The sequence below is a fragment of the Balaenoptera borealis genome (genome assembly GCF_965194805.1).
Source record: "Balaenoptera borealis genome assembly, chromosome: 4".
NCBI lineage: Eukaryota > Metazoa > Chordata > Mammalia > Artiodactyla > Balaenopteridae > Balaenoptera > Balaenoptera borealis.
The window spans coordinates 149386386-149402790 of record NC_138861.1 but is presented as its reverse complement, the minus strand read 5'-3'; the positions used below and the strand labels follow the sequence as shown (position 1 = coordinate 149402790).

At 64.6% G+C, this 16405-nt stretch overlaps 1 protein-coding gene across 5 annotated transcripts in view; it reads right to left on the bottom strand.

Moving 5' to 3' along the window:
- Positions 1–789: 789 nt before the first annotated feature.
- POLN (DNA polymerase nu) overlaps positions 790–16405 on the bottom strand; it is a 177576-nt gene continuing 161960 nt past the window's right edge. For 4 of the 5 annotated variants that reach the window (XM_082390924.1, XM_082390923.1, XM_082390925.1 and 1 more), the window contains 5 exons: positions 15591–15669; positions 9318–9385; positions 2420–2496; positions 2229–2290; positions 990–1127 (listed from right to left, as the gene is read on the bottom strand). In XM_082390924.1, coding sequence (XP_082247050.1) covers positions 1118–1127; positions 2229–2290; positions 2420–2496; positions 9318–9385; positions 15591–15669 — 296 coding nt within the window. In that variant the 3' untranslated portion in view covers positions 990–1117. Of the gene's footprint in view, positions 1128–2228; positions 2291–2419; positions 2497–9317; positions 9386–15590; positions 15670–16405 lie in introns of all 5 variants that reach the window. The other variant, XM_082390927.1, reaches the window with a different exon arrangement.

Genomic DNA, 16405 nt, shown 5'->3' with positions numbered 1-16405 from the left:
CATGAGACCAGTGACAAGATCTTGAAGCCATGAGAAAAACGGGCCTGGGCATGATAAACTGTGACGAGCCACGTCACTCAGAAAAGGTGATGCCGTGTCCCGTGGGCTCTAGTTGCCATTACACAGGAGCAGAGTCCACAGCCGGGGGCGGGGGGAGCACCCGTGCCCGCTCCTGGAGCTGCATCTGGGCCCTGTCAACATGCTCGCCCTGCCCTGGGTAGGCGCTGCACCCCACTTGGAGGGTGGCGTGCGGAGCCTGGACCCAGACCAGGGTGGTCTGGGAATGGGGCCCCGGGATGAGACAGGCGGGTGCGGGGCAGGGTCGGGGGGAGCCCAGCTGCAGTCCTGCTGGGACACTTGTCCCAGTGAGGTGACCTTCCCGTGCCTCAGTGTCCCCACCATGCCAGGGGGTGGTACCTCTGTCACAGGCCGCTGTGAGGCTCCGGGGTGCACGGGCCATGCCCTCCCTCGGCCCTGGGGGTCTGTGAGAACCGGCTCGCAGGGACACCTGGCCGGCGAGCACCGGTGCACGGGCCCCTCTGGCCCTCAGGAGGGTGGTCAGGCTGTGATCTCTGGCCAGCATGTCACCGCCCTGGCCCGGGAGGCCCTGGGAGCGAGGATGCTGGCAGCTCCCGGGCACCCGCGGGGTGGTGAGCAGCTGTCAGCCTGGGGCAGCCTAGGGCTGGGCCACTCCTGCCTGGGGTGCTTGCCCTGGCTGTGCCAGCTGGCCGAGGGCTGCGGGCGCAGTGTATCCCACCCACGGGAAGAACTCACGCCGACAGGGCCGAGCACGTTCACAAGAGGCGTTTACTCCAGGGGGCACCCGGCTGCCCCAGCTCCAGTGGGAAGGTGGCCCTAGCCGAGTACCAAGCGCTTGACTCTGACCTTGGGGAAGGCCACACAGCGGGCTGGTGGAAACCAGTTCTCTTCCCCGCCGTTGCCTGGGGCTACAGACCAAATGAAGGCGAAAAATGCGTGCACGGGGGTAGGCGCTCAGGGGCCGGCGTTGGCTGAGCGGTTGCTTGGAGACTTGGCAGGGCGGTGGTGGGGTCACGGGCCGGGGCCTCCTGCAGTGGTGCCAGGTGTCCCCACGAGCGGCCGGCACTCAGGCTCACCTTCAGGGGCACCTGCGGGTGGCAGCCAGAGGTGAGCGCCAGGCCTTCCCAGCCACTGCCCAGACCCCCACGCGGGCAGCCACTTGCCCCAAGACACACGATTAGACACGGCCACAGCAGCTCAGCTACGGACAGACGCACACTCACGCACACTCACACACACACACACACACACATACTCACGCACACACACACTCACACACGCGGCAACAGGTAAACGGGCTCACCGCACACCCACCCTGTCACAAAGCCTCGACCTTGGCTGAGCCCCCTTCACCTGCCAGGGCCCCTGTGCAGCAAGGGCTCGTACAGGCTGGCCAGGCAGGGGGCTCTGGCGTAGGGAGATGTGTCCCGGGGCCACCTGTGGTCCCCCGGGGGATCAGCTGACTTCAAGAGGTGCAGAGGGGTCTGGAGAGCCCTCCCAGGGACCTGATCCTGAGGGCGCCCTTGACCACGGCTCAAGAGCTCCCTCTCAACGGGAAGGGGCCGCTCACAGCTGCAGCCCCCTGCCACCTGCAGGGCTACTAGTGGGGTGAGGTGGGGCTTCCTGGGCTCCTGGGGACCTCGAGGCCCCCCGCGTCTCCACCTGCCACAGGAGCAAACGCCAACCACTCCAGAACACGGGAGTCCCCGCCCCTGGCTGGGCCCGTGTGGGCGCTCCTTCATGCTGCCGAGCTGCCGCCCGCAGGGCGCGGTGAGGGGTGAAGTTAACGGTGGGATGGGTGCAGGGGCGCCAGGGGCACAGAGCACGGCTGCGTCCACGGCAGGGAGGAGGGAGCGACCACGGGACGAGGGGCGAGCCGTCCTTCACTGCAGTCTTTCCAGGGGCTCCAAGGTGCTTGTTGACCCTGTGCAGGCCCGTGTGCAAGACTTCAAGGACTCTCACCTCCTTGTTATTCCTCCACCTTCCCCACCAGCCCGGGGGAGCTTGGACCCGAAGGTCTTCCTGGTGAGGACCTGGAGCCCCCTCTGAGAGCCAACAGCCAGCAGTCTGGCTGGGACTGGCTTGGCACGTCCAGGTGCACCTGGGGCAGGTGGGGGTGGCCTGGGGGGAGGGCTGATGAGTTCCTCCCCCAAGCCTGGCCCCGCCCGGCTCCTGCCCCGCCCCCTCACCTGCAGCTGCAGCTCCAGCGCCGGCACGTGCTGCAGGGCCTCCATGGTTCCCCTGACGAGGGCTGGGACAAAGCAAGACACAGGGGCAGCCCGAGCCTGCCTGGCAGAGCTGGCGCCGGGGGGACACCCGGGCCCCAGCCCTACCCCAGCCCCAGGCTCCCCGGCTCTCCCAAGTCCACAGTCATGGTCACCTGTACTGGTTGCTCCGGCAGCCACTGCGGTTCTCCCCGACTGGTTCCAACTCCCACCGGCACGTGCTTGAAGGCGCCTTAACGGGCCCCGACAGTGGGTGCCGCGAGCAGGGCCCTCGGGTCCCAAGCGTTGCTGTAGCCCCGCCCACACGCTTGTCTGCAGCTGCGGCCCCCCATGCCAACCCGCCCCCCGCCCCCGCCCCGGGTGGCCAGGCCAGGCAATCCCGCTGGCCCGAGCGGCCCGGGGAAGGACGGCCTGTGCTTCCGCCGAAACCCCTGTGAAGTTTCACGCGCCCGTGCCGCTGCAAGGACAACTCCATGGCACTGGGGGCCGGGCCGGGAGCAGCCGGGCGGGACGGGCTGGCTGCCTGGCTCAGCGTTTCTCAGGGTTTGCTCCAAACCCTTCTGCCCCTCTGATCAATGAATATTTCATTCCACCCTAAGTTACCGGACATTTCAGTACAAAGACGGCCAAAGGAACGCCCAAGGAACCGGCGGAGGCTGCCTCGTCCTCTGTCCTCCGCGGCCCCAGGGCTCCCTGGCCAACTCCCGGGGGCACGGGGCCTGGGGTGTCCGGAGCAGGATCAGAGCTGCCCGAAGGCCTCGCTACCCTCTCTGTGCTTGCAGAGGGACACTGGTGTGGCCGGGGAATGGGGAGCCACTTGCTGGGGCTCCTGGGTCCGGCTGTGGGGAGGTGGGCGGGCAGCGTGGGCCCAGCCCGCTCTAGGGGAGCCCTGCAGAGGGCCCGGCCTCCCTGGGGAGCTGCAGGGGTGTCCAGGTGCTTCTAATGGGAGGAGTCGGACCTTGACACCCCCTCACTGGGTGTGCAGACAATGCCAGGTCCTCCTGTGTATCCCCTCCTTTGTGCGACTGACTAAACGAGTGACCCCGAGTAACCACTGGGCAGAGGGGCGGTGGCGGTTGGGCAGAGCTGGCTCTCTCCCAGGCCTCTCCCTGGGGTGACCCGTGTCCCCAGCCTGCACCATATGGCCCGTGAGGGCAGGGTCCCTGGGCCAGGGGCCCCAGAGCCCCATTCTGGGTCTGCCCTGTGAGCCGCCATCAGGTGTGTCCTGACCACCCAGCATTTCAGAGATGGCAGCCAGCCCCGGCCCCCACCGGGTTCACCTGTCTCACGGTCCGTGGCTGGGTCGAGACCCCAGAGCTCTCCCAGCACAGCACCAGGTGGTGCCTCTGAGTGCTGGCCTGTGGCCGAGGCCCCTGCATCCCTCAGGGAGCCACGGGGAGCAGAGCCTCAGTGCCTGCCTGAAACGGTTAGCAGTTGCCCCCAGGATGAGCGGGAACTGGACTGTTCCTAAGACGGCTCCCTCCAGATGTAGAATTTTTTCTTTCCTTTTTAACCAGCAGCTGAGCACCCGCCAATCCCATTAAATGGTTTGTTTCAGACCCATTATTTCCAAACAGATTTCAAATGACGATGTAGGATGGGCCCCCCTGTAGAATGAAGCCCTGTGTAGGATGTGGCCCCGTGTAGGATGGAGCCCCGTGTAGGATGAAGCTCTTGTAGGATGGGGCCCTGTGTAGGATGGGGCCCCGTGTAGGATGGAGCCCCGTGTAGGATGAAGCTCTTGTAGGATGGGGCCCTGTGTAGGATGGGGCCCTGTGTAGGATGGGGCCCCGTGTAGGATGGAACTCCGTGAAAGATGAAGCCCATGTAGGATGCGGCCCCGTGTAGGATGAAGCCCCGTGTGAGATGAAGCCCTGTGTAGGATGGGGCCCCATGTAGGATGGGACTCCGTGAAAGATGAAGCCCATGTAGGATGGGACCCTGTGTAGGATGGGACACCGTGTAGGATGAAGCCCCGTGTAGGATGGGGCCCTTGTAGGATGGGGCCCTGTGTAGGATGGGGCCCCATGTAGGATGAAGCCTTTGTAGGATGCAACCCTGTGTAGGATGAAGCCCTGTGTAGGATGGGGCCCTGTTAGGATGAAGACCTGTTTAGGATGGGACCCCGTGTAGGATGGGCCTTGTGTAGGATGAAGCCCACTGCACAATGGGGCCCCGTGTAGGATGAAGCCCTTGTAGGATGAAGCCCCGTGTAGGATGGGACCCCGTGTAGGATGGGCCCCGTGTAGGCTGAAGCCCCGTGTAGGATGGGACCCCGTGTAGGATGGGCCCCGTGTAGGCTGAAGCCCCGTGTAGGATGGGACCCCGTGTAGGATGGGACCCCGTGTAGGCTGGAGCCCCGTGTAGGATGGGCCCCGTGTAGGATGGCCCTGCTATGGGTCGGTTTCCCAGCTGTCAGGTGGAGGTGCGTGTAGGCTGAAGCCCCGTGTAGGATGGGCCCCGTGTAGGATGGAGCCCCGTGTAGGCTGGGACCCCGTGTAGGCTGAAGCCCCGTGTAGGATGGGCCCCGTGTAGGATGGCCCTGCTATGGGTCGGTTTCCCAGCTGTCAGGAGGAGGTGCGTGTAGGCTGAAGCCCCGTGTAGGATGGGACCCCGTGTAGGCTGGAGCCCCGTGTAGGATGGGCCCCGTGTAGGATGGCCCTGCTATGGGTCGGTTTCCCAGCTGTCAGGAGGAGGTGCGTGTAGGCTGAAGCCCCGTGTAGGCTGGGCCCCGTGTAGGATGGGCCCCGTGTAGGATGGGCCCCGTGTAGGCTGGGCCTGCTATGGGTCGGTTTCCCAGCTGTCAGGAGGAGGTGCGTGGAGGCTGAAGCCCCGTGTAGGATGGGCCCCGTGTAGGATGGGCCCCGTGTAGGATGGGCCCCGTGTAGGCTGGCCCTGCTATGGGTCGGTTTCCCAGCTGTCAGGAGGAGGTGCGTGGAGGCTGAAGCCCCGTGTAGGATGGGCCCCGTGTAGGATGGCCCTGCTATGGGTCGGTTTCCCAGCTGTCAGGAGGAGGTGCGTGGAGGCTGAAGCCCCGTGTAGGATGGGCCCTGTGTAGGATGGAGCCCCGTGTAGGCTGGGCCCCGTGTAGGATGGGCCCCGTGTAGGCTGGGCCTGCTATGGGTCGGTTTCCCAGCTGTCAGGAGGAGGTGCGTGTAGGCTGGAGCCCCGTGTAGGATGGGCCCCGTGTAGGATGGCCCTGCTATGGGTCGGTTTCCCAGCTGTCAGGAGGAGGTGCGTGTAGGCTGAAGCCCCGTGTAGGATGGGCCCCGTGTAGGATGGGCCCCGTGTAGGATGGGCCCCGTGTAGGATGGGCCCCGTGTAGGATGGCCCTGCTATGGGTCGGTTTCCCAGCTGTCAGGAGGAGGTGCGTGTAGGCTGGAGCCCCGTGTAGGATGGGCCCCGTGTAGGATGGGCCCCGTGTAGGCTGGCCCTGCTATGGGTCGGTTTCCCAGCTGTCAGGAGGAGGTGCGTGTAGGCTGGAGCCCCGTGTAGGCTGGGACCCCGTGTAGGATGGGCCCCGTGTAGGCTGGCCCTGCTATGGGTCGGTTTCCCAGCTGTCAGGAGGAGGTGCGTGTAGGCTGAAGCCCCGTGTAGGATGGACCCCGTGTAGGCTGAAGCCCCGTGTAGGATGGGACCCCGTGTAGGATGGGCCCCGTGTAGGCTGGCCCTGCTATGGGTCGGTTTCCCGGCTGTCAGGAGGAGGTGCGTGTAGGCTGAAGCCCCGTGTAGGATGGGCCCCGTGTAGGCTGGCCCTGCTATGGGTCGGTTTCCCAGCTGTCAGGAGGAGGTGCGTGTAGGCTGAAGCCCCGTGTAGGATGGGCCCCGTGTAGGATGGCCCTGCTATGGGTCGGTTTCCCAGCTGTCAGGAGGAGGTGCGTGTAGGCTGGAGCCCCGTGTAGGCTGGGACCCCGTGTAGGATGGGCCCCGTGTAGGCTGGCCCTGCTATGGGTCGGTTTCCCGGCTGTCAGGAGGAGGTGCGTGTAGGCTGAAGCCCCGTGTAGGATGGGCCCCGTGTAGGATGGCCCTGCTATGGGTCGGTTTCCCGGCTGTCAGGTGGAGGTGCGTGTAGGCTGAAGCCCCGTGTAGGATGGGCCCCGTGTAGGCTGGAGCCCCGTGTAGGCTGGGCCCCGTGTAGGATGGGCCCCGTGTAGGCTGGGCCTGCTATGGGTCGGTTTCCCAGCTGTCAGGAGGAGGTGCGTGTAGGCTGGAGCCCCGTGTAGGATGGGCCCCGTGTAGGATGGCCCTGCTATGGGTCGGTTTCCCAGCTGTCAGGAGGAGGTGCGTGTAGGCTGAAGCCCCGTGTAGGCTGGAGCCCCGTGTAGGATGGGCCCCGTGTAGGATGGCCCTGCTATGGGTCGGTTTCCCAGCTGTCAGGAGGAGGTGCGTGGAGGCTGGAGCCCCGTGTAGGATGGGCCCCGTGTAGGATGGCCCTGCTATGGGTCGGTTTCCCAGCTGTCAGGAGGAGGTGCGTGTAGGCTGAAGCCCCGTGTAGGCTGAAGCCCCGTGTAGGATGGGCCCCGTGTAGGCTGGAGCCCCGTGTAGGCTGAAGCCCCGTGTAGGATGGGCCCCGTGTAGGATGGAGCCCCGTGTAGGCTGAAGCCCCGTGTAGGATGGGCCCCGTGTAGGATGGCCCTGCTATGGGTCGGTTTCCCAGCTGTCAGGAGGAGGTGCGTGTAGGCTGGAGCCCCGTGTAGGATGGGCCCCGTGTAGGATGGGCCCCGTGTAGGATGGGCCCCGTGTAGGATGGGCCCCGTGTAGGATGGCCCTGCTATGGGTCGGTTTCCCAGCTGTCAGGAGGAGGTGCGTGTAGGCTGGAGCCCCGTGTAGGATGGGCCCCGTGTAGGATGGGCCCCGTGTAGGCTGGCCCTGCTATGGGTCGGTTTCCCAGCTGTCAGGAGGAGGTGCGTGTAGGCTGGAGCCCCGTGTAGGCTGGGACCCCGTGTAGGATGGGCCCCGTGTAAGCTGGCCCTGCTATGGGTCGGTTTCCCAGCTGTCAGGTGGAGGTGCGTGTAGGCTGAAGCCCCGTGTAGGATGGGCCCCGTGTAGGATGGGACCCCGTGTAGGCTGAAGCCCCGTGTAGGCTGGGCCTGCTATGGGTCGGTTTCCCAGCTGTCAGGAGGAGGTGCGTGTAGGCTGAAGCCCCGTGTAGGATGGACCCCGTGTAGGCTGAAGCCCCGTGTAGGATGGGACCCCGTGTAGGATGGGCCCCGTGTAGGCTGGCCCTGCTATGGGTCGGTTTCCCAGCTGTCAGGAGGAGGTGCGTGTAGGATGGGCCCCGTGTAGGATGGGCCCCGTGTAGGATGGGCCTGCTATGGGTCGGTTTCCCAGCTGTCAGGAGGAGGTGCGTGTAGGCTGAAGCCCCGTGTAGGATGGGCCCCGTGTAGGCTGGCCCTGCTATGGGTCGGTTTCCCAGCTGTCAGGAGGAGGTGCGTGTAGGCTGAAGCCCCGTGTAGGATGGGCCCCGTGTAGGATGGCCCTGCTATGGGTCGGTTTCCCAGCTGTCAGGAGGAGGTGCGTGTAGGCTGGAGCCCCGTGTAGGCTGGGACCCCGTGTAGGATGGGCCCCGTGTAGGCTGGCCCTGCTATGGGTCGGTTTCCCGGCTGTCAGGAGGAGGTGCGTGTAGGCTGAAGCCCCGTGTAGGATGGGCCCCGTGTAGGATGGCCCTGCTATGGGTCGGTTTCCCGGCTGTCAGGTGGAGGTGCGTGTAGGCTGAAGCCCCGTGTAGGATGGGCCCCGTGTAGGCTGGCCCTGCTATGGGTCGGTTTCCCAGCTGTCAGGAGGAGGTGCGTGTAGGCTGAAGCCCCGTGTAGGATGGGCCCCGTGTAGGATGGCCCTGCTATGGGTCGGTTTCCCAGCTGTCAGGAGGAGGTGCGTGTAGGCTGGAGCCCCGTGTAGGCTGGGACCCCGTGTAGGATGGGCCCCGTGTAGGCTGGCCCTGCTATGGGTCGGTTTCCCGGCTGTCAGGAGGAGGTGCGTGTAGGCTGGAGCCCCGTGTAGGATGGGCCCCGTGTAGGATGGCCCTGCTATGGGTCGGTTTCCCGGCTGTCAGGTGGAGGTGCGTGTAGGCTGAAGCCCCGTGTAGGATGGGCCCCGTGTAGGCTGGCCCTGCTATGGGTCGGTTTCCCGGCTGTCAGGAGGAGGTGCGTGTAGGCTGAAGCCCCGTGTAGGATGGGCCCCGTGTAGGATGGCCCTGCTATGGGTCGGTTTCCCGGCTGTCAGGTGGAGGTGCGTGTAGGCTGAAGCCCCGTGTAGGATGGGCCCCGTGTAGGCTGGGCCTGCTATGGGTCGGTTTCCCAGCTGTCAGGAGGAGGTGCGTGGAGGCTGGGGTGCTGAGGATAGTAGTCTCACCAGTTTTCAGGGCAGGTCTCTGCAGGTGGTGGCGGAGCTGGGGGAGGGCTTGGCCAGTTGTCACTTGGGAGCTGGTTGGGAGGCTGGCATCCAGCCCTAATGCCCAGCCCTGTACTCTCTCCATCCTCCGGCCACCTCCCTCACAGGCCCTGCAGGGCCTAGAGGGACCAGGGCCCTAGGGCTCCTGCTCTCACTAGAGAGGCAGAAGAGAGGCCCCCATGCCCACTGCAGTGGTGGTTGTTTAGGAGAGGAGTCCTGCCCAACCTGAGGACTGAGTCAGGGGACAGGTGGTCTCTAGCTTCAAAGAATCCCGGAGGGCTCACGGCGGGTGGTGCCTGTCGAGGGGGCAGGGTGGCACCCAGGCTTGGAGTCTGTGCTCAGCCTGTGGGCCTCAGCCACCCCGATGCTCCAGCACTAACCCTGCTGCCGGCCCCACCGCCTGGCTCCCGCCGGCCTGGGGTCCCAATGCCACCCCCTTCTTTCTGGGGCCCCTGGGGCTGATGCAGGGCCCCGTAGGGCACTTAGCGTTCCCCAAGGGCTGCTGGCCAGGGAGTGGCCATCGAGACCTCTCAAGGGCCCCCAAACAAGGCTGGCCCTTCTGCAGGTGACACCCAGCGGGTGCAGGGAGGGGGCCTGTGAGCCCCCAGGGAGATACTGTAACTATTCGTGAAACAGAACCAACCCTGGTCCCTCAGGGCTCACCTGCGAACTCAGGAATCTGTGAGTCCTCCACTTCAAACAGCAGCTCGTCGTGAATCTGGGCAACCAACCTGCAAGACATGCGGCGGAGGGAGTCACCCCCGTGCGCGGGCCTTCCGTGCTCTGTCCCTGCCTGTGACAAGGGGCGCGTGGGGGGCATGTGCACACGGGCACGAGGGGCGCTGCCCGGTGCTGGCCAATCCACCTAGGTTTTGGCACAAGGTGCCCGTGAGGATGTGGCTCAGTGGGGAGTGGGAGGACCCAGGCAGGGGCTGGTGGGCGGGGGTCACGGCACCGTCACCAGGACAGCCTGCAGGAGGGGGAGAACACAGGTTAGAATGATGGATTGGAGGCAGAGGGCCCAGGATAAGAGGGTCCGGGTGACCCCCTGCCCCCCACCCCCGCAACCTGGGGAGCCTGACGAGGACATGGTGGGGCTGAGCATTTTGAGGAAGAAGAGCCCCCCTTGGACCATCGTGGGGGCAGGGACCCTGAGACGCCTCTACTCGAGGCCATTCTGCAGGCACAAGACCCCAGCATGTCCCTGCTCCTGGGTCCTGGCCCACGGCCTGGGCACCTTGCTGCTGCCCTCCTGGCCACTCCCTGTCCCCGAGACACCACGCTCCCCGCCCGGGCCTGGGCCCAGGGCTGAGCTCCAGGGGAGGAGTCAGCACTCACTCCAGCCCCCTCCGCTGGGCAAGTCCTTGCTCAGTGCCCCACTTCTCTGAGCCCCCTCAGGCACCCCCTTGAAGGGTGTCTGTCCCCACCTGCCTCTGGGTGAGGAAGAGAGGGGGTGTGTGAACGCTGCAGTGGAAGGAGGTGTGTAGGCAACAAAGGTGCTGCTGAGGGGCAGGGCTCCTGGGAGGACGTAGACTCAAGCGCCAGGGACGGGCGGGTGTGCATGTGTGCACGGGGTGGGGATGGAGGAGGGGGACACCCCAGGGATCGGCCCTGGAAGCTCTTCCTTGGCCGCACAGAACACGGTCTGCAAGGATCTGGCCAGCATGGGCCAGGCATGCCCTGCGCTTAGAAGGTAGGATCTGGGGGCTTCCCTGGTGGCCCAGTGGTTAAGAATCCGCCTGCCAATGCAGGGGACAGGGGTTCAAGCCCTGGTCCAGGAAGATCCCACATGCTGCGGAGCAACTAAGCCCATGCACCACAACTACTGAGCCTGCGCTCTAGAGCCCGCGAGCCACAACTACTGAGCCTGCGAGCCACAACTACTGAAGCCCGCGTGCCTAGAGCCCATGCTCTGCAACAAGAGAAGCCACCGCAATGAGAAGCCCGCGGCACCGCAATGAAGAGTAGTCCCTGCTCACCGCAACCAGAGAAAGCCCGCGTGCAGCAACGAAGACCCAACACAGCCAACAATAAATAAATAAAATAAATAAATTGATTTAAAAAAAGAAGGTAGGATCTGGGTTGGCTTCTGACACCTGCTGGGGGCTGTGACCCCAGACCCAGTGCCAGCCCCTCCCTGGGGCGGACGAAGGAGGCTCGCCCTGTGCACTCAGGGAGGGGGGAGGCGTGGTGCAGGATGGTCTTGAGGGCCTGTAGCCCTCAGGGAAGGAGGGTAGGCATGTGGGGGCGAGGGGGGGGGGCGTGTGCTCTGCCCTCTGTGAGACCTGGTCTCTGCCTCCAGGACCCTGCTTCCGAGGGAAGGGGCCATGTCCTGTCCTTGTCACCGTACAGCCTGTGCACAGCAGGCACAGGGCTTGCAGACAGAGGCAGCGCCTGGCAGAGCTGTGGGCCCAGGGGCACCAGGGAGCTGGGGCTGCACGGGGAGGTGAGGCAAGGCCCCCGGACAGGGGTCACCACAGTGGTGAGTCCGGCCGGGGGCAGGGAGCAGTCTTCAAGCCCAGTGCAGAGACGGATCGTGCCGGCGCTTTCAGAAGCTGTGCAGGACTGTGTAACCAAGAAGCACAGGGCTCTACCCCGAACCACTCTCCCCCTTTCTCTGTTGCTGGGTCGGGGGGAGATGAGGCTGCGTTCCCAGCCACCTGCAGTGGGTACCCCCCAGCTCCCAGGAAGGCTCCTGAAAGGGCTGACATGCGGGGGGGCGGGGGCGGGTACCCTTTCTATCACCACTACTTTCTCCATTTGCCTGCTACGCGTTGTGATTGCTGGAGTGGCCACCTCCATCAAGGCACCAAGAGGGAAGCGGCCAGGGAGCCAGAGGGACTTCAGTCCTGCCGCCCTGAGCCTCTGAACCAAAGGCAGCAACTGGATTCCTCACGATGGGGGAAAGCCCACCTTTAAGTCTGAGCTGCTGTGAGCAGCCGTAGCCCATGCTGCTCGTGGGAGTGAATCCCCAGGGCATGCTGGGTCCAGCCCAGGCAGCAGGCTGCTGGCCGGCAGACCCCCGCAGTCCCCCCAGGGAGGGGGCCTGTATTTTCCGCGCAGCCTCTGGCCAAGGGCTCTCGGCACCGTCCTCCGGGCAGCCGGACCGGGCTGGCAGCATTGGCATTTACTTTCTTGAACTGACTTCTAGGCCTCTGGCGGGGTCTTAGGCTCCCAAGGGGACTTAGTTTTCCAATGGGCAGAAACCACAGAATAGGCACTTGTAATTTTTCCAGATTTAGCAGGAAGAGTTTTCATACTTTTTGAAATTACATTGTGAAATTCTGAGTTGCTGGCGTGGCAGCAACCTAAGAATAGGTTTGAATCGTTAGTCACTCACACACCACTCTCACAGCTGACTGCGACATTATCATATCTCCAGTTGGAAACTGGGGCGCAGGAAATGCACACGAGGCGCCCGGGTGGGGCAGGTGAACACAGGTGTCAGACCCGTTGTTTCCCAGGAAGCGAGCTGATGGCTGAGGAACTTCCCGTCCCTTTGTCCCGCGCGGACAGGCCGCACATAAGCGCGCTCTCGTGGGGACACTCCCGGAGAGCCTCACCTCACCTCCCGGCGGTGGCCCGGCCGGCCGTGGCTGCCTGGGGCAGCTCCCTTCCAGGCGCCCTGAGCTCTGAGCACGCCGGGAGGACTCATCTGAGAGCACAGGCGCCCGGTGGCTGAGCCCCGGGCCTTCCCGCGGCCTGGCCACAGTCCTGAGAGACACGGCGAGGCCCCACGCCCCTGCCGTTATGCTGTCGTCCTGACCTGCGCAGGTGACCACGGACGGCCACTCTGGGAGCTTGGTCTCTGTGCCCCCGCGGTCCCTCTGTGCTTTTGTTAACTGCTCTGCGTCCTTCCTGCTGGAGTAGCGTGGCGTCCTCCCGCCCCCAAAGGCCCAGCCTCCCATCCGTCCACTCCGGCCAGTGGCTGCTGTGGTCCAGGCCATGGTCCAGGGGCTTGCTGGCTGCCCCAGCCTTGCTTCCCATACGTCCTCAAGGGCCCAGGCGCTGGACAGCCCTCTCCACCTGCTGCCCTGTCACCGTGGGAAGACCCGGGCCTGCTGCCCCCATGTCCCTCGAGGCCGCTCCTCGCTGCTTGGCTGGTCCTGTTGCCTCCCCTGGGCCCGGGGCACCTTCTCTGCCCCTTCCTGAGATGGGGAGAGCAAGAGCCCACATGCCGGGCTGGGCCTGACCACAGATGCCCTCGGGTTGCTGCCAGGTGGGCAGAGGGCTGCCTGTGTGGTGAGATGACCCTGCCGTCCTGTAACCACGGGCAAAGGAGCAGGGGAAGTGTCCTCTGAGGCTGCCACGCCGTCCAGTGGGCAAGCAGTGGGGCTGCGGTCCTCTGCACGAGCCCAGGGCGAGGAGAATCTGCAGCGTGCCGCGGGGCCCGGTGCTGGTCTAGCTCTGGTGATTTTGGCCGTGTTGCACCACGCTCTCGGGTTCCCTTCTCTACATGCAGGTGTTGGAATCGACAGCCTCCAAAGCTTTTTTCCAGCCCCAACATGGTCTGAAACCCAGAAGGGCCTGTCGTGGGGGTTCCACGTCGGAAGAGAGGAGGCCGCCCCGCCGACAGCTCAGCGCGAGGCCAAGTGAGCTCTCGGCCAACGGCAGCGCTTGGGGTCACGAGCCCCCTGGCCTTCCTTCCCCAGCCCGTGGGCAGTGAGTGGAGGCCGTCCTGTGGCTCCAGCCCGCGGGGCACTTCGGGGCGACTGGACCAGGTGCCAGGAGCCCCAGGGACGCGTTCCAGTCACGTTGCTTCAGGCGGATACCAGCTCACGCGTGGCCCGCGTCTGCCCCCCACGACGCCGTCCTAGACCTTTCCTGCCACTCCAGGGAGAACAACTCAAGTTCACACGCACAGTGTGGACGGCCGTGTTCCACACTGGCCTGCTTCAGTTTCTGAAATGGCATGAAGCGGTTAACGTGTTCTGTTATGAAACGCGTTTCCTGAAGACAACACAGTGCTGGCAACAGGGATGGCCACCGGGTTTCTGAATTCCTGGATGACGACTGTCACCAAAAAGCCCCAGACCCTCATATGCCACTTCCCTTACCCATCCCACAGAAACCGGAGATGGACCAGACCTCCTAGACGCAAGACATCGCGGACGCGGAACAACCGGCGCTAGCGCAGGCCCCACACACCCTCGCGCATTTTACCCTCAGGAAAGACACAAGCGAACAGGGTGCATGGATTCAGGAGCCAAGCAGGAAGCCACGAGGAACCCTGGATGGAAGGGGCGTCTGGCCTCGGCGTGTGCGGGATGGGGTGGGGGACGGCCGGCAGGAGAGACCCAGCGAGAGGAGAGCATTTCCCACTCGGCTCCTGCCTCCTCACCTCCCGCAGCTGCTGCAGAAACCGGAGACAGCAGCCCAGACCCCAGCGCAGCTACCGCAGGGCACCTGGGGCAGCGCTTATATCCTGCCGGGTCTCGGGCTCCTCACCCTCTGCCCTTCCTCCCAGCGCTGGGGTGACAGCCCGGGGTGTGGTTGCTCCTTCCCGGGGGTGTAAGGTGAACCACGGACCAGAGGAAGTGCCCGGTGCAGGGGCTGTAAAGGCGGAGGCCGACAGCGGTGGAGCCTGGGAAAGCCTTCTCCGCTCTCCTTTACTAGGACACGACCCCGCATTCCCAGGCCAGGACCTTTGCCCGGGACACACTTCTCTACAAAGTTGCTGAAACTGCCAAAAGAACGTAGGCTAAAACATCAAAACGAACAGGAGGAAACATCTGAAGAAGTAAAGGCAGAAGCTCGTTAAGGAAAGATGAAAGATCTCAGGCAAGGAAAAAAATCCCATGCCTTGAGGATGTAAAATAGTATCAGAAGCCAAGAGAAAACCATAAGCTCACGTGGAAAAGGGTGGCCACAGGCCAGCAGGCCCCTGTGTCCCAAAGGTGGCGGGAGGAGGGTCCAGCTGTTCTCTGTGCTGGTGACGCCCCGTAGGGATGCGGGGGAGTGAGCAGACACCCCTCAGGGTGGGGCCCGTGAGACCACTTAACGCTTCATAAATTTTCACCACCTAACCCGCCAGGAGCTTCCTTCCCAGGTGCAGACAGGCTGACGCCCCGGGAAGGGCTCCTTAGCAGGCAGGCCCACGCTGGCCCACACGCGGAGCCTGGGAGGGCCCGGAGGGGTGGCAAACAGACACGGAGACCGAGGAGGGAGGGAGGCAGACCTCCTGGGGTCGGACATACTCGCTTCTCTGGGGGGCCCAGGTGGGCCGCCAGGAGGGGATCCTGGGATTCGGGAGGAGAACCCACCCCCTCCCACCTGCACCCAGGCCAGGACCTTGGGCGGCCCGAGGGGTGGTTCTGGGCCAGCAGAGCCTGGGACGAGCACGCCTGGTCACCCAGACACCCGGACACTCCCTCTGCCAGGGGGGTGTGCCCAGGAGAGCCACCGAGGCAGACGTGGAGCCTGGCGAGAGCCTTCGGGGCGGGGATGGCAGCAGAAGCCGGGCCCCCGGCTCACTTATCAGGGGCTGGGAGTGGACGCAGTGTGGAGCCCCGTGTCCTGTCTGAGGGGCCGCGGGGCCCACCCAACTCTGAGGCGGGCAGCTGCGTGTGTACCCCTGGGGCTGTGCCCGAAGGGGTTCGGGCTCACCGAGGGGAGACACATTTCTGCACCAGGCAACCTGGGGAGACTCAGCGTGCTCCGGGGTGAGCGGGCCCTTGGCCGCCTTGCTCAGCCCCAGCTGGGAACAAAGCGTTCTCCTGGGAGTGCTGGGAGCACCTTGGCTCAAGCGGGTCCCTCCGTGGGGGTCAGTGAGCTTGTCAGGTCCGAGACCCGGAGGGAAGTGGCCAGCGTGACTTTGCTTCCAGGAGGCGTCTGCCCGTGGGCCAACGCAGAACAGCAGGCCGCCCACCCGAGCCCTGGGGAGGGCAGGTCTGCGCCCTGGGCTGGGCCTGGGCCGGCTGGCGCTCACTCACTGACCTGGCCGTCAGGATGGGGGACGTGGCCACTGCTGTGAAGAGGTGGATCATGGCCATCTTGCAGAGGTCCGCGGCCGAGCCTGTGAGGCACAAAGGGCGCTGGTTCATGAACAGTGTGAGGCCCGGGGCCCCGCAGCCCTGCAAGCCCAGGTGGGCTGTCTGAATTTTCTACACTGCGTAACGCATGACCCCACACCCAGCAGGGGAGAACCACAAGGATCTACCATCTCTCAGTTCTTGCATGTGTGGCTGGGCCTTTGCTCAGGGTCTCACAGCCTGAGGTCAGTGTGGACCTGGCTATATCCTCACCTGGGGCTCCACTAAGGAAGGCCCACTTTCAGATGACCTCAGGTTGCCAGCAAAATTCATTTCCTTGCAGTCACATGACTGGGGTTCCCGTTTCCTGGTGGCTGTGACTCTCAGGTCTGTGCCACGGGCCCTCTCCCCAGCGTGTTTGCCCCTCCACGGCCAGAATCTCTGACTCTGACCCCTAAACGTTCTTTCAAGGGTCCACCTGATCAGCTCAGGCCCACCTGGGATGTCCCCTTCTGATGCACTCATGTCAGCTGACTGGGGACCCTACACCTGCCGTATAACACGACCTGCCCCTGGGAGCAGTGTCTCAGCATGCTCACAGGTTCTGACCACACCTGGGCTGTGCCCGCTGCACCAGCCAATAGGATGACGGAGCCCGGACGGCGGCCATGGGCTCAGCCCCCACTCCCTCGGCCCTCCCGCTGTGCAGCCCTTGAACCTGGCAGAACCTCAGCCTCCCAGTGTGTGGAGTGGGGCTATGATACGGGCTTCTAGGACTTG